Source organism: Lotus japonicus, chromosome 2 (genome assembly GCF_012489685.1).
Source record: "Lotus japonicus ecotype B-129 chromosome 2, LjGifu_v1.2".
Lineage (NCBI taxonomy): Eukaryota > Viridiplantae > Streptophyta > Magnoliopsida > Fabales > Fabaceae > Lotus > Lotus japonicus.
Window position 1 is genome coordinate 55,077,364 of NC_080042.1, and position 17,967 is coordinate 55,095,330.

General features: G+C 36.4%; 1 protein-coding gene across 7 annotated transcripts; it reads left to right on the plus strand.

The window, feature by feature from the left end:
- The first annotated feature begins 9,666 nt into the window (after window positions 1-9,666).
- On the plus strand, window positions 9,667-17,335 carry LOC130738383 (uncharacterized). 7 transcript variants are annotated; one of them, XR_009019376.1, is made up of 12 exons: window positions 9,667-10,124; window positions 10,490-10,651; window positions 11,215-11,304; window positions 11,486-11,540; window positions 11,707-11,779; window positions 11,872-11,931; window positions 12,226-12,307; window positions 14,223-14,505; window positions 14,576-14,649; window positions 15,239-15,433; window positions 15,917-16,014; window positions 16,770-17,335. XR_009019376.1 is itself a non-coding variant. In XM_057590353.1 (7 exons), exons 1-6 carry the CDS (start codon window positions 10,016-10,018, stop codon window positions 11,877-11,879), a joined length of 420 nt encoding a protein of 139 aa, XP_057446336.1. In that variant the 5' UTR covers window positions 9,679-10,015; the 3' UTR covers window positions 11,880-11,931; window positions 12,226-14,202. The 7 variants fall into 7 exon arrangements, 1 of the variants encoding a protein (XP_057446336.1); XR_009019372.1 differs by having other exon boundaries at window positions 9,671-10,124; window positions 16,794-17,335; XR_009019375.1 differs by lacking the exon at window positions 15,239-15,433 and adding an exon at window positions 14,751-14,812 and having other exon boundaries at window positions 9,673-10,124; window positions 16,794-17,335.
- The last annotated feature ends 632 nt before the right edge of the window (window positions 17,336-17,967 follow it).

The window sequence follows — 17,967 nt, forward strand, 5'->3', positions numbered from 1 at the left end:
GCTTAAATAACATTTTGATCCTTGAAATTGTAAAGGAAATCAAATTTAGTTCTTGTAAAATTTTCACATCAAATTGGCTCCCTAAAATTGTTTTTTTAATCTAATTAAGTTCTTTTGCTCAATTTTGACCGATCAACAGTCCAGTGACAAGCCTAGTCAACCAAGGACAGTCACATGGACCTTTTCACATCAATATTAGACCCTTGAAATATATTTTAATCAATTTTAGTCCATGTTCTTCCACCTTCATCTTCTTCCTCTTCCTCCATAATTCAAATCCCATAAATTCAAAAGGAAGAATAAGGTGAATATAATGAACATATAATTTTTTTAGGGTTTTGAATTTCTGGGTTTTAGGATTTGAGTTATGGAGAAGAGGAAGAAGGTGGAAGAACATAGACTAAAATTGATTAAAATATTTTTTAAGGGACTAAAATTGATGTGAAAAAGTTCACATGACCATCCTTAGCTGATTAGGCTTGCCATAGGACTGTTGACTGGTCAAAATTGAGCAAAAGAACTTAATTAGATTAAAAAAACAATTTTAAGGACCCAATTCGATGCGAAAATTTTACAGGGATCAGGTTTGGTTCCCTTTACAATTTCAAGGACCAAAAGAGTAATTTTAGATGTAATTTTAATCCGATAAGAAACTAAAATTTCAAAATCCTCATAAAACATTGTTTACAAACTTTGACTATATGTAACCTCGGGCTCTTTCTGCTAAAATTCTTAAGTCACTCCGATCCCGTGGGATTTGTATGCTTAGTGGTTATGAGAAGAACCTTCAAATTAAGACCCCACAACTTGTCGTGGAGGCTTTTTTATTCGTTGTCCTAGGATACCAATATTGGTAGTGAAGCAAGTATACTGGTTTGCTGGCCTTCTTATCTCTGACTGGTCTTTAATATCGGACAAGGACTAGCTTCCAATGAAAAATTTAGGTTAAAAAGCATTTTTGCCCCTGATGTTTTAAGTTTGTGCAAATTCTGCTCTTACTCTATTTTTGTCGATGTTTTTACCCCTCATGTTTTCAAACAGTGCACCGTCTACCCCTCCGTCAGTCAGGATTTCTCAGAAGAGGTTCCTGACTTGATTGAAGAGATGAAGAGGAGTATATATATGAAGTTGATGATGATCAAAGAAATGATATAAATTAAATTCTCTTGATGTATATATCAATTATGTATGTAACTGAACTAGTTAAATGCATGTTTTGCGACTTACAGGTCTTGAGTTTGAATCTCCCATACCCCATTTTTCCAATTTCACTTGTAATTTCCACGTGACAGGTCCAAAAAATATTAAAAAAAAAGCCAAATCAGCTCATTCCGTTAGTTTTTTAACGTTTGACTGACGGAGGGATAGACGGTGCACTGTTTGAAAACATGAGGAGTAGAAACATCGACAAAAATATAGTAGGGGCAGAATTTGCACAAACTTAAAACATCAGGGGTCAAAAGTGCTTTTTAGCCAAAAATTTACTTTAATTTTTATTTAGTGTATGATCCATGACAAGAATAATGATAGAATAAAATACACTCACATGTTCAAAATGACTCACTTCACTTTTGTCAAACTTTACTCCCCCACATTCTCTTTCAATATCTACGACGGGATATCAGAATCCGTCATAAAATCCGAATAATAGAGACACAATTAGTGAATGGTTTTATTAAGATATAATTTTAGTTGCAAAAACCGTCACTAATTTAAATCCATCTAATTTAGGGCCAAATTTTTTTTCTTCTCCAGAACTCGTTACTACTTCATGCAAAGTTCAACAAATATTTAAAATTATCGATGGATTCGGAGATGAAAATATAATTCATCGCCAAAACAAAGGGACTTAAATTAGTGACAAATTTTGCGACGGAAAACATCCTTTCATGAATTAAGTCTCTATTATGTGGATTTTGTGACGGATGATGATATTCTATTGCAAAATTTAAAATATTTGGGGTGGATTGTATATTTTAAACAAGAATGAGGTGAATTTGATTTCGACAAACCTTGAAGGGGGTCCATGTGTATTTTAATCTTAATTATATACACAATGTAGTCATAGTTTGAGGTTTCCCCTTTGGAGGGATGCTCAAGTCGGAAAGTTAGTGGTACCTCATGAGGCCTTATCTTCATCTATTGAGTAGAGGATGGTTGAGGTAAAAAACTTCCTTGGTGAGTTGAAGGAAAGGGTTATGGTCGAGGCTCCCTTCCCGGGTATATCTTTTTGGGGTTTTAGAGATCTTGTTCAGGTTAATAAAGGTTGTCTTGAAGATGAGGACTTTCGTTTGCGGCCATTTGACGGTGGTGGAGAGAAGTTCAGAGGTCTTTGGGCATCATATGACACCCTTAGATTTTGAGAGTAGACATTCTTTTCTATTTGGGTCGATCGATCACTGGCGCGGGGGGATGGTCTAATCTTAAGGGATGCTTGGTTATCCCTACCTTCTCCTAATGAGGTTATTATCATGAAGAAAAGTGAGTTTGTTCAAAAGGACTTTGGGGTTTCTAAAGGATTGGTACGAGGAATCATGGACTTCCTAAGAAGAAAAAGATAGGGAGACCTTCTCGATCTATGGTGTTTCCTCTGAGGGTACTAGGTCTTCGGCTTTGATGGAGGGGGGATGACTTGTTTTACGTTCCTATTTCTATAGAGGTACTAGAGCCTGCGCCCTCAGATGCAGCTTATCGGGAAAGGTTCATGTCTTGAATACCAAAGCAATATTGGCCTCCAAGGTATCTGTGGGTTGGAAGAAGAACTTAGGACGATGTTATCTTCTTAGTGTCTGAGAGTTGTTTGTTTTATTAGTTTATTTCCTGACTTTGAGAGCCTTCTTTTTATTCAGTTTTTATAGGTTTGTTTTTGCTTGGGGCCTGTGTTGGGTATAGCATTGATGAGCTTCTCTTGGAACCCCCTTGTTGTTGGGTTACCTCCTTTTTGTCCTTTGATTGGCCTCCTAAGTTTTTACTTTTTAGTACTGATATATAATTATTTTAATTTAATTTTTTTTTAGAAAGGAGAAATATATATATTAGATATGTTAAGAAACAACCCCTCTCAACAACATGGGTAAAGTAATCTGGTCAATCAAAAGCCGACAAAATTTTAAGGCCTCAGTTACAACCTATCGTGAAGATCGAATAAAACCTTCAATTTTGTTATTAGGAGTTTGATCCATGGGTGCTTTTAAAAAATTTAAACGGAACTTCTTGAGTTGAAATACTAATTACCGCTTAATAACCTCTTCTTCTCCAATTTCGTTGTCCGGCCTTCTCCTCTCGCGTTGTCATTCACTATCGCGTTGCAACGTCTATTGAATTATCGCCATTATAATTTGAACTAACACCGTCAAGGGACATCACCATTCTAAAGCTCACTCAATTATGCAACTTATTTATTTAACCTATTGACAACTAACGTTAGCGTTTGCATGATCGATACATAGTTTTTTATTTTGTATATCGTTCATAGCCTCAACTTAGCCGGCACTATTTTTAATCAACCTATGCAATCGAAGCTAGTTTTTTATGAATTGTAGGTCAAAGTGCCAAATGAGTTGTGTCGTATTAGAATCGGCTTTATAAATAGAAGCTAAGGCATAGTGTAGATTGCTTACCCAACACTATTAGTTTTTTTTTTTTGAAATTCAGTTTCATTCAATTAAAAACAAGCCATCGATGCAAGAACATCATTCTGGATGAGGGAGGTAATCTCCGTCGGAGCCTCCTCTATCCAAACCATACAACCCAAACGAAAGATAAACGAGCTAAAGCATCAGCCAAGGTTGTCAAACTCGAGAATCTACGTAAACTCGTGGAGTGCCCGTAAACCAACAATAATGGTGAAAATACCAATAAAATTAAAAATATGTGCTAAAATAACAAAATAATTGACAATTTTAGAAATATTGCAGTAGCACACTCTTGTACACAATAAACAAACAAAAAAATGTTAGAAAAAAGAGGAAAAGAGACACAAAGCAGGATTGATTTGTGAATAATAAAAGTAGTATTGCAAAGACTTTGTCATGAAATATTGTCATTTTGATAAATAAATGATTTTTCTCCTTTTTTTATGCAAACTCGTGAACTCGTAAGTAAACTCGCTAGCTGAGTTTATCGAGTTTACCCGAGTTCACCCAAGTTTATAAAAAAGAGAGTTTACTGCGATTTAACTCGTTTTGGTTACCGAGGATCGTAAACTCATAAGAGTTTAAGAGTTAAAACTAGAGTTTAATAACCTTGGCATCAGCAGCCATATTGCCAGTTCGACGCACAAAAGGAAAATAAAAAACACCAAATTTAGAAAGCATTAAACAACAGTAATGAACCACAACATCCAGGTGCGACAAGCCATCCTGACGCCTACCCCAACAATTAAACAGCACCAAGCAATTTGTCTCTACCCAAACTCGCCGAAAACCAAGTTCTGTTGCCTACCCAAGAGCCCACCTCATCCCCAGAGCTTCCGCCAATACCGGTGAAAGCACCGGTCCTAACGTCGCAGTGGCAGTTGCAAGCACCTCACCGTCTCTATTTCTGATTATCAAACCAGCCCCTGCCTCCTTTGTTTCCATAACTGACGCATCAAAATTCAGCTGGCACTACTAGAAAAACTAGTTTTCACATCGGGTATTTTTGAGTTTTAACATCGGTTTTTATCCGATGTAAACAATGTTGATGTGGTATCTCCTAACCTTTTCACATCGGTTTTTGAGGTATACCTTTCACATCGGTTAAGTCAACCAACTGATGTGAAATGTACACTTTTCACATCGGTTCAGTCAGCCAACTGATGTGAAAAGTACACTTTTCATTTTCACATCGGTTCTGTCAGCCAACCTTTCACATCGGTTAGACTGAAAACCGATGTGAATGCTCAACAATTTTTTTTTTCTTTTTTTTTTCCACACAATTTGACCTGAATATACATATTTTTTTAATGAAAATTTACTAACATAAAAAGAGATCTTGAGAACACACTCTCTCAAGTGAGTTAAACATCCAAGGTCCCAGCAAAAAAAAAACATAATAGCCTAAAAGAACTAGAACAATTCATTGAAGTTTGCAATCAATTACCACAGAGCGAGCATCCTTTGTAATTGCTATGATATCTTCCTTCCCAGTCCAAACCCTAGGTAGTGAATCATTGTCATTATTGAATATTGTGGAGAACCTGAAATTGATTACAGAAGCCGGTAAGCCACCAAATCAATCTGAAAGCTGAATAACATCAAATAGGAATAGAGCAATTTCTTTCATCATAAAAGCAAGGGAAAGTGCCAAGTACAACAAAGGGTGTCCCCCAAAACAAACAAATGGAAACAAATAACAACCAAGCCTTATCTTGTTTGATTGGATCAGTTACATGGACCACTTGCAAATACCAAAATCTAAGTGTAAAACCATTTAAAGCAACGCCTTTTTTATGGGTTTCCCATTAAGTTTTCTCAAGTCTTTCTGTACTGCTCTAATCAGATAAATGCAAATCTTCTGTCTCTCTCTGCCTAACCAATAAACGGTTGGAAATCACCCATTAGTAGAACTTAGTACAATACCTAAAAACCTCATGTGATCAAACCTACAGAAACTTGTGCTTCTGGTATTCGATCCCAACAAAAGGCATCAATGAATACAAAAATTAGCAGAGCATCATGACTTATTTCAATCCTTATAACCCCTGAGTTAAGTCAATCAATCAATTTATAGAATGCAAACCCAAGATTCACCAAATAGATGAATATAGACATCTTTAAAATGATGTTACCTATCCTTCATGCGAATAAGAATCTTTCCAGCTTCTTCTCTTGCTTTATTTTCCACCACTTTTCTTCCATGGTCCCTTAGGCTTTGTTGCATTCTTTCAATTGTTTCTTCATCAAGCTCAAAACCAGCAATGGAAGTTGAAAATTCTGATACAACAGCTTCAGTCTCACGTTTAAGAAGTTTTCTGATAGAAAGCCAAGTGTCTTTTCCCCCTGCTTCAAAGAGGGACTCAACAGGCTCAGCCAATGCCTTGATTAGTTGTGTCTGCAAAAGATACTTCTAATTTAGTGGTTGATGGAGATATTGCAGGAATAAATAATATATGACTCAGCTCAACAATTAATCTCCATTTTTGAGACAATATCACCTCAAAGCTAGTCATTATATCTGATAATTTTGCACTGCGCACAGATGAAGCTAGTCATTATCTCTGATAATTTACTTATATAGAAGGATGGACAAATAAGATGCATCCTTAGTTATACTCATCAATTTTCTTCACTTTAAATATCCAGTTCCAATATAAGTTTGAAGTGGAAAATGTACATCTTAAAATAATAAAGGCAGGGAGAGAATGACACCTAATATAAACTCAAAAAGCAAATGGACACTCAAGCTAACATTGGCACCCCAATTTTTAGTTAGCTGTGAAACATGCATATAAATAACAGGTGATAATGCATAAGCTATTTAGAACAATCCTATCTGATAATTACCAGCAGATCCTTTATCAAACTCGAGCATAATGGACTGAGTCCACCTTTGAACAGATGAAGCGAACCCTTCACCATTGTTTAGTGATTGATCCAGCTTAGTCTTGAAATCATCTAGAGCTTTAGAACGTAGATGCCCCAACATTGTTGTATAAGCAGGGTATACAAACTGAAAAGTTGACAAACAAAAAAATTGCATTGCATTTTTAGCTAGAGGTTTTCAAAGAGACTTGAGTTCAGTTCAACATCTCATAGCCGCTTTATCAAAATTCAGCCCAAAGGAATCAAAAGTCAAAGTTATAATTAGAAATAAAGCCATAAAAAACTAGCAAGCAGCCTTACATCCAATGCATTTGATTCCAATTGCTTTCGTTTTGCATTGCCATTCTCCGAGTAAATTAGTTTAACTACATGACATTCTACTGCTTCAGGACTATAAAAAAAAGTAAACAAACATATGCAAGCTTGGAATTAAATATTGTGCACTCACAGAGAATGTAATTATTAAGAAAAATCTCTCTTATATCACTGAGGATTAATTTCATATATTGAAATCTGCATGATAATCAAACAATCAGTCACATAATTTTGAGCAGCTTTTCTTTTACCATACTCTGATTTTCCGTTGAAAGCTTTCTTCTTTTTACGATATGGATGATGACGGTCTAAAAATGAATACAAGAAACTAGTTAATTAAAGAAACTCAAAATCAAAATGAATACAAATTTTAAAGAAACTGGTTAGAAATGTGAGCTGTGAATATTAGATAGTACATTTCCAAAACAACTCAACTGCTAGTTTTTTCAGCTCAAGCTAAGTACCTTTCTACAATAGGGGCCAAGCTTCTGCAAAGTATCAGAAGTAAACAGGTAAGCTAACCTAAACCTAAATCTTGGCATTCAACCCTGAAGTGGATTCAGGCTTTAATTTCCAATCAGTTGCAAATGAACTAAATATTAGGATATTACTTCCATTAACATACCAATACATAAAGGCTAAGCTTAAGATAACAAATAGAAAAGAGATTCAGTACAAAGTAATAGTGCATGTTTAGATACACAGTAAGCCAAAATGTGGACAAAAGGAACTTCTCTTAGCTTTTGGGGTTGTCCATTGTGATGTTGGCTTCATCATGGTCTTCCATAGTGTATCCAAACATGCACTTATGCGGACATGGTTATCTTTAACAGTACTTAACATTATAGTAATCCACCGTAGTTCTTAACTGGGGGTTATCATAAGTACAGTATGTCTAGGACCATGGATTTGTTTTACCGATCTGGTCTGGAATTAAGAACTCCACTGGACATCCCGACATCTATGCGCCATATGCTACAATTGTACTTACTGTAAGAAGAAACAAGGAACTGATTTCAATGAACAGAAGAATTCCATCAACAATGCACTAGCAGACCTAGATATAGTATCTGCAACTTAATGTAATAATTCAAGTTGTGTATCAATACACAAATTATCACTCCACCTAAAGATTGTGACAATTTGAGAGGTTATTTTAAGCATGCTTAAAGACATATCTTTCCTTACCAATTTACACCTATAGTTTGAAGAGGATGCCCAACCACCATTGCCTTAGCGCCAACCGCTTGTAGTGTCTCCTCAAGAATCCAATGCTTCCTCAATAAAATGCCTAGCAAGTAATACACATCAACATGTCAGAGATGACCCCAACATGAATACCCATGAAACACTTAGGCTACAACGAGGAAATACATACCAGAGGACTTGATTTCCATTCATAAAGCCAATTAAAATTGGTAACATGTATCATTGTTTTGTGCTTTCTTAAATCAATAAATCATAAAGACATCTTCCTGTAGTGAGAGCAAAATCAAAACTCCACAAATCAAATTAGGGTTAACACCAACAGAAAACAGTCAAACCACTCATCCCTGACCCAACAAGAACACTTGCACGTTCCTTATCGATCTGCAAGCAAAATCAAAACTCCACAAATCAAATTAGGGTTCACACCAAGCAAATGCGGATCTAGGAGAAAGATGGAGAAACCTTGCAGCAAGGTCAGTATAGAAAAGAAACAAGTACCAAACACAGTACGCAACCATAACAGCTTCCACAAGCAGGACTAGGAGAGAGAGTGAATGTTCAACAAAAACGGGACCTAAGAAGAAGAAAACCAAAACTTGAAATCTCATACAGAACTAACTGGAAGGAGAAAAAATTATTAAGGCGAAGAATTTGTTTACCTGAAGATTGAGGTGAAAACCCGCAGGAATAACAGCACAACTGTTATAGTGGAGCACGGGCACAAGCACGAGCGATGGCGGCAGCCATGAGCGTGGAATTTCAGAGAAAACCGAAGATCCTTTTGGAGATTGAGAGAGAAAGACAGTGAACGGTGCAAGAGGTGAACGGCGAGCACGAGCGACGGTGAGGTGAACGGCGAGCACGAGCGACAGTGAGGGTTTTTTCGTGAGATGATGCAGGAGGTTGCTAGAGCTAGAGGTGGCAGATGCAGGAGGTGGAACGCGTGAGTTAGGTTATTTCCCAGATAGAGAGAAAAAACACTGGGTTTTAGTGTTTGTTTGAAAATAAAAGAGAGATATTTCCCAACGGGTATATTATAACTGATGTGAAATGTTTGTGTGAAAAGAAAAGAGAGACTTTTCACATCGGTTATATTCTCAACCGATGTGAAATAAACTTCATTAAAATTTCAAAAATGTCACCGCACTTAGCTTTCACATCGCTTATTGTATTAACCGTTGTAAAAACTCTTTACTAATTACTTTTCACATCAGACCTATTTCCAACTGATGTGAAAACTATCATAAAAGTTCATTATAATTTCAATATTGCCACCGCGTTATCTTTCACATCAGGTATTTCATCCACCGTTGTGAAAACCCTGATGTGAAAAGTCTTTTTTCTAGTAGTGTGGCATGTACCCGTTGAAGGTCTCCTCCATGCAGATGGTAGGTCTCGGCGCACCACGGGAGCATCTTGCTGAAGAACCAGCGAAGGGCGGAGCGATTGAGCGCGTTGCAGGACCTGCTCCAGAGCCGTCTCCTTTGTACCCAACACTCACTACAACAAAAATGGTCTTTAGCGACTAATTTTTAGCAGCAATAACGCTATGGCTGGCAACTTACTTGAAAGGTTAAAAAATTTGTGGCAATTAATTGATGAATACCTGCAATTATGACAATTGCTACTAAAAATTGTAACTTCGCGTTATAACTACTTTACCACTTTTTTCTCTTTTCGTTAACCTTTTTTATCTGATTGCGGAGCCTTTTTCTTCGTGCTGTGAGAGAAGCGGAGAGGCGGCGAAGGTGAACCAGAGGCGGCGGCGTCGAACCCTAGCAGTGCCGTCCAGAGGAAGCGGAGTGGTGTCCATCGATCTTGACGGCGAGCCAAATTGGGATCGCGCATAGTGCAGGAAATGATTGAATTCTCCATTTTCCCGAGAAAGTGAAAGATCTCTTCTCTCACTCTCTTTCAATCTCTTCACTCCTTTTGTTCTTGATGTGTAGGTAATCGGAATCACGCCGATGATGACGATTGAAAACCACCTCGTGTTGTTTGCTCCCATTGCAACGGTAATAGCAGCTAGACGAAGCAGAAGCACATCTTCCCCCTGTGACTGCAAGCTTCACCGAGGTAGGAGAAAGGAGTTTCATTCAATTTGGGGATTCCAGTTAGCTAAAATTTTGATGCATAACCCTGTTATCTGATTCTAAACCTATTTAGTATATCACCTTCGATTACCTTTTTCTCTTCAGTTAGATAAATTTGTTTTCTTCAATTTGGGGATTCCAGGTTTCTATTCATTATTCTTCTCTTTGATTTTCGTTGATAAACTTGGAACTATTGGTTCTTGTCAAATTTGTTCAAATTGAAAATGTGCGACCTATCCTTATTGTGTCCCACAATTAGGGCTTGATCGATGGCTAATTATTATCAAAATGTTCTAGATTCTGCTTTCCTTTTTCTGAATTCGATATTTGTTTTGTGACTTTGTGCAGCATTGAATTTTTCTTGTTGATTGTGTATTGAGCAAAGGGAGCAGAAGGTTTCGGTGGGACACAATGAGTGGCGCGTTCAAGCCTTCAAGGGATATGAACGCCTACGAGCTTTCCGTGAATCAAGTAAAAAAATGTGCGCTGCAGCTGGTGCTCTTGATGGAGGTATTTGAAATTCATCTTTGATCTTACTCCTTTTTTATGATATTTGAAGTTTTTTGTATTTTGTCCTGTGTGCCACTGTATTTCCACTTATGAGAGTCAATTGCCAAATAGCCAGGTGTTTAAAATTAAGAATGAACTTGACTTGATTACAATACATGATATAAAAGAAACAGTCTTTAGTAATATAAGCTTAAGCCGATGGAATGGTGATGAAATGTGAGGACTATGAAGGAGCCTGGAGCCGATGGATGCAAAATTAGCTAGTTTGTGCAGCATATTTATATTATAACACCTAACAAAGTTTAAATTGTTTGAAACTTTTAGATTTGTGTGTCTTTTATCAATTATCCATTTGCATTTACTTGTGCCTTCCCGAGGGTTTGGGCTTGCAGCTGGCTTTTTACTTTTCACTTTTTTTTTCAAACCCTTTAGAAGGGTAGTGGCTGGGTCAGGAACATTATGTTGGAACACAGGCTGGGTTCCTTTGTTTCTGTCACCTCTTGATTTTGAATCTTTCATTTGTTCTCTATTAAGGTTGATTTGTTCAGAGTTTGACAATGCAGGTGATGCTGAGTTTTGGGTTCTTTTGGCCGAGTTGCTGGGAATATGAAAGGTAATTTCCAAAGGGGAAAGAAAGAATACTGGGGAAGAAGGTAGTTTTGGGTTTTTTGCATTCTATCCTGCTTTGCTTTCCCAAGTTCGTTTATTGCATGAACAACAATTAGCCTTGTGTGATATGTTTTTTATTGTATATCTGAAGCCAATCTGGAAGGTAAGTTTTTTAATCTGAAATCTCCACTCTAACTTCCTATCTCTATCTTTTATTGTTTACAGGTTGTTTAATAATATGAAACTCTTGATTGGTTATGCCTTTAAACACTATGAACAAGTAAGAATTACTTTGCTATTGTGTGGCTGTTGTTCTTATTCATTTAGATTGAACTCACTACTTGTATAAGCAAGTGTGCATCTCTAAAGGGTTACTGTGATTTTTGTTAAAGTTGATTGGTGATTGGCATTGCTCAAGCGCTCAATCTTTTTTGTCTATTAATTAGGCAAAATCCACCAAGAAAATCGTGTTGAGCTTCAATGCCAGGTTGCAAACATGTCTCCCAACATACTATCAAGGTAAGCGTAAGTGTGTGTTCTAGTATTATCATTTTTTATGTGGCTTATGGTTGCCTGGCTAACGGTAGGTTCGTTTTTAATCACTGAACCAGGGAAATGAAAATTTGTTGTCTTGTTCCTGAATTGTAATCACCAAGAAAATTACTTCTCAAGTAAGTAACCTTTATTTCTCCTTCTCCTTTTGTGAAAACTACATAGCTGGCTTGGTAATTTGTTTTGTGCTAAATTCTCATATTGTGAAGTTGAAAGAAATACTTCTCTCCTTTGACATTTTCTTTGGGTAGATGACACGATATTTATTAACTATCAATTTGTTTGAAGTAATTTGAATGATGGATAATATATGCTCACACATTGTATTCTTATACATGAGACTTATAAGTGTGTGCTTTCTGGCATGCTAGCTTATGTTATGGTTTTATGACCTTTGCTCTTTTTTTTGGCAGTATCTGTGTAGCATCTTCACAAAAGTAAAGCTTGAGTGCTTGACATAAAGTGCTGGAGATTTAAATTTATAAGCTTTTGAAGGTAACTGTGAAAATTTAAACTATAAGCAGATTTTGAAGCTGTTTTCACCTGGGTTTTCCTTTACCTGTTTGTCATAAATTTATTTTTAGATAATCTTGTTGTTTTTCACTTCTTAGGGACGTAAAGGTATGTTTTCGGTATCATAGTTATCGTAAAATGATTGCTGTTAATTCAGTTTCCATATGTTATAATGACATGATCATGATGTATATTAATTGTGAGTATGACATCTTCATGGATTGACTTTTAGATGATCATGATGCACACTACCTATTTAAGAGTTAAACCTTCCGCAATTTGAGGTGAAATTAAAATGATAAGGTGTCTTAAATTGTAAAACTGTGATGCTTTGCCGCTGTTTGACATTAATGTTTCCTAACTTGTTTGGTGTTGGTAAATGATGAATTGGTTTAAAATCTGATTTGTAGAGTAGTTTAGTCATTAGTGTTCATACTTCCATGGTTTTCTGCTACTTTAGTTCTGAAACTATATTATACAAGGTAATGAATTCAGTGGTAAGAGCATTAGCGCTAGTGTAAGTTTTATGCAAGTAGATTTGATTTGTAAGCTCTATTTTTTGGCAGCTAAGAAACTAATTTCTGGCGGTTTGGAACCGCCAAAATTTGTATTAAAAAGCCGACGCAAACAATCATATTTGGCGGCAATAGTTAATGACGGAAATTATGGCCGCTAAATGATGACTGCTTTTCCCGGCCATTTTTACGTCTTTACCGGCGCACGGTAAAAGCGCCGGCAAAGCCTTTGCCGACCCCCGATGCACCGGCGAAGTCGCTTTTGCCGGTAAAAGCAATTGCGGCCATTTTTATTGCCGCTAAAGGATATATTTATTACCAGTAAAAAGCCTTTTGTTGTAGTGACTATTAGTTAGCTTCAGGCCATTTAGCATTAAGCCTAACAACGACGCTTAATCAGTTTTAGCGTCGAATTTTACCTACTTAACGTTTGCTTTTGGCCGATGCTAACAAAAAATTATGTTGCAGTATCACAATGACACATAACTACAGTACTGCACTAGCCAAATAGTGTTTTTTAGGAATCAAACTCAACTAAACTCACGTTGAAAAAAAAACTCAACTAAACTATCTATATTTATAATAATTCTCAATTTCTTTCTTCTTCAAACTACTTAGTTCCCGTTTGGAAAAACAGCTTAATTAAGTGCTTATGATCATAAGCTACTTATGACATAAGCTTAATTTTACCTACTTATGACATAAGCGCTTATTCATAAGCTATTTTTAAAATTTATTGAAATAAATTGAAAATTGCCATAAGCTGTTTGCATAAGTCATCCCAAACACTGGCATAAGAGTTTATGCTGTCAGATAAGCTTAAATAAGCTCTTCCAAACTGGGCCTAAAATGTAAAAATTGGATGACTAGCCATTTTGGCACAACATTTTTCACTTAATTTCTCTTATTATCTGTCTTTTTTCTTTAACACAGTACTCACTAGTCACTATATCTCTGGTATATTTTTTCTCTTCTATTTCTATATTTATTAGATGTCCGTCAATTTGACATCTTAACAAAATTTGCAATAAATAGCTGCTGATCTATCTATCTATCTATCTATCTATCTATCTATCTATCTATCTATCTATCTATACTATATATAAAAGGAAAGTTTCTGCAGCCTTGAGGGTAAAACAGTAATTCAATAAATCAATACACTTGAGTGACAAATTTTTAATGGATATATCTGTAAATTCATGAGTAATTTAATATAAAATAAATCTTGACCCTTGCTTTCATCATGTGTTTCTTCACCCTGTCTCTCCCCCTTCCATTTTCCCCATTCGTTTCTTGAAACGGCTGAGAGCGAAGTTTGATATTCTTCCTTTTGTGATTTTTTCTGTGTCCGCCTCTTCCTTCGTTGAGTTCGTTCCATTCAGTTTCTTAGAACGGCCGAGAAAGAGGAACGTTGGAGAAGACGAGGTGATGCCAAGAAATTCTCCAGCCACGAATCCTAGAGAATGCGACCCCTCTAATGCTCAGATCGCCGCTGCTGCTTCTGAGGCCATAGCCGATGTCACGCCTCTGATCATCGATGATATCCCAGCGGCCAGCACCATGCTCATACCCAGGGAGATGATAATAAATGCAACACCAGTGGAATTTTCGATTGTAAAAAGCCTCCTTTGGTGAAAATGTCTTGGATTTTGAAGTTAGAGAAAGGTCGGTCTTCGTTTCCCCTCAAAATTTCTTGGCACCTTATTGATTTTTAACCATGAGATAACTTATGCAGCTATTACGAAGAAAAGATGGTCCGATTCAAAAGAAAATTGTCGAAACGGTTTGTTTGAGGATTTCATGGTCATGGTGAGATACTGCATTTGTGTTCTTTTGTTTCTATTTATGTTTCCATTTCAGCTTATTTTAGTGAAAGTGTGAATGATCTTAATTGCAACGTAAGCTTGCAGTTTGCATTTCAAAACCCCATGTGATGCGGGATGATTTTGGGACATAAAGCAGCTGCATTAAGGTTTACAAGTCTGGTGTTTGTTTCTCTTCAAATAAATCATGTTCGAGTGGTGTTTGTTTGTATGATGTACTGTTCCTGATGTGTCAGTGTCACTTTTGGTGTTTTCTTTTATAATTAAATGTACTTTCTTCATCTTGGTGCAGAAAGATTTTGATTGGGTCTAGAGATTAGGTTTTCTAATTTCCTATTTGGTTATGTTAGTATGATGGGTTGTGGCAGGCTTGCTCTATATATGACTAAATTAATGGGATTGGCAGTGTTTTTTACTATTTTGTTAATTTCACATTACAGTCCCTTTATGATAGAATCATAGGTAAGCTAATTTAATGCATGAATCTCATTGTTCAATGGTCTATGGTAACAACCATGACATATCAACTTGCAATGATTGACTACAATCAATCTGATCAACTGTTTCTCAAATAGGAGGGGCCCTTTCCGTGTTAGTTTGGATATTCAAATGTATCAAAAGAAATGTCGGCTGCTCTTTTGTAGTAAATGGAATTTTTCTAATGTTGGGGCTGTAAGAGTATAAAAGTGAAGTAAAGCTCTTAAAGTGGTTTCTTCTCCCTTAATATTCGCACTACAAGTCCCAGTATGGTTTCAAAACTGAAGAGCAAGGTATAAATAGGCCACTTCTTTTTCCATTATTTATTACAAGTACATTACATGTTCTTCATTAAGAACCAAGTTGAACCAGTTACCAGACAGAGGTGGACTGAGAGTACATTAAGAGGTCCTGTGACACACTTATAGAAGAGAATACAAGACTCCATATAAAGAACATGCAAGTGTCTTTCCTTTAGCAATTGCACTACATGAGTGTTATTATTATAACACTTCACTAGAGTGATGCCATAACATATTTTATCATTATTACTATTCTTTCACTTCCTTTAATTACATGTGTTTTGCATTGCACTTTTTTTTGTCAATGAAAGTTTATTAATCAAAATATATTAGCATGTTTTATGTGCTTCTCCATTTAGGATCCATGAGTACTTGATGCATGTAAATGTTATCTCTAATTTTTTATTTTGTTCTCATATATGTTTTAATGGGTTTTTTAGCTTGATTTCTATCATGAGTTACATTATGCTACAGGTGGAAGAGCCCAAACATGCTCACGCATCTCTTCGGTTAAGTGCCAATGAAAGCTCAGATTCTTTAACCCCTCCTTTTCTTGAAGGTTTTTGATATAGGTTTGTTTCTAAATTCATTCTTGAAATAATTGACTTTTACTAGATTGATTGGTATTTGATTCTATGGTTTTTTGGAGATAACATGCAGTTTTATATTAATTGTATGATTGCATGGTTTTATTTGGCCATAAGAAGAAATGAAGTAGACTTCTTGTATCAGTTTTAGTGCCCATATCAGCAGAAATTCACATTTTTAGATCTGCCCTCTTAAATTTTGTGGAGGAAAGAAATCCTTCTCTACTGGTCTGACAGCATGAATTGAGTACATTTGTAACCGCATTCGTGGCTGTATACGTCTCACAGCGGAGCTGTTATGCCCATGTGTCGCATTCAATCATAGTTAGAAACATGAATGGTCATAAATTTTTATGGGAGTTAACATTAGTCATAAATTTACTTTTAATTAGAAAATGAAAGTTTTAGTTAGAAACATGAATGGTCATGAGTTATTATGCATTAAGGAGCATTACGTGTGTTTAAGGGCCATCATTTTTGTTATGTAACCACTAAGCACTAGCTTTATGTCAATTTAGTATTTTTAATTGAGGTGTTGTGCACCATTCTCTTGCACGAGGGAGGGATTCGAATAAAATGTCTCTTGACAATGTGGTAATCCCTTTCATAAGGATGCACCTGCATTATCTTTTTCTTTTCAATAATATTTTTCTTACATTCAAATGTTTCTGGCTTTAAGGTGTTGCAACTTTTAATTACGAAAAAAATTGAGTACAGTTTTAACTTTGCTTGAAGAATAGTGTTCTGTTTATTCTTCCTTGCAGGTTAAATGTCAGTGACTGCTAGGAAGTCAATGATGATGTTTGATATTGGGTGCATTGTGGAAAGGAACCATGTTTGATAAAAGCAACCTAGGAATACTTCCGTATGCAATTCACGTGTAAGTTTTGGAGACCTTGAGAGTAGTTGAAGGTTAACAATAACAACATCAAGTGTACAAATTATTTTGGGACTCATTCTGCCAAGGGTCATTTATTATAGGTAAGCTTATGAGACTTTATCAATGAGACTTTATCAATGAGGTCATGACTGTTTGGCCTCATTTTAAGGAGGCAAACAACCTTCCTTTGATCATTTAAGCTCAAGGCTCCTTTGGGGCGCTTGAAGAAGAGGAACCACTGTTGAAGGAGATGATGCCAGAATTAGGGACAATCATGTCAATGATCTAACCCGTGCATGAGTTAAGAAGTGATAACGTCCGATGATTAATTATAGCTTATCAATCTTCCATAGGCTTTAGAACAAAATCAGACATTTTCATATTTGAAAATAACACTCTTCTGGCTTTCAAAAAGAATTTCGCTAAGACTGAATTTGTTTTGCATATTTTAAGTTTGAGTGATGAGTTTCATTTGACAATATACGTTATGAACATTAATAATAAAAACATGAAGGAGCTGAAGGTATTTTGGAAAGTAGTGTCAGTTTGGTTTTACTTTCATCTTCGAAGACGTTACGACGACCCACCTCTCTCCCACTTGTGTTGGCGACATTCTCTTTAGGGCTTTCAGATCTATAGTGGGGAGTCATTGGCGCGCCGCCACGGTGGATGTCTCGTGGTTTTTGGCTGGTGGTGTTGTTGCTGCTGTTTCGTCTGTCGCTTTCGGTGGTTGCTTCTGGTGTGCTCTGTTTGTGTTTCTGCAGGTTTGAGTTTGGCTATGCTTGAGCTTAGTGAAGGTCTAGAAGCAGTGTTGGAATTGATGTATGCACATGTTCGTGTCGTAGTCTTTATCGTTTTATTTTCTCTGTATTTGGGTCTTTGCTTTTGGGTCTCAGCTCTATGGCGTGCGATGAGTCTTGTGTTGCGATCGAGATAGGTGGTTCCCTCTTGCAGGTGTCGTGCGACTGTTAAGTTGTTGTCGACTTTATTCGGGACCATTCTCAGTGCTTAATTGCTTTATTCGATTGGGTAGTTTTGTTTGTGGGTTTCTTACAGGT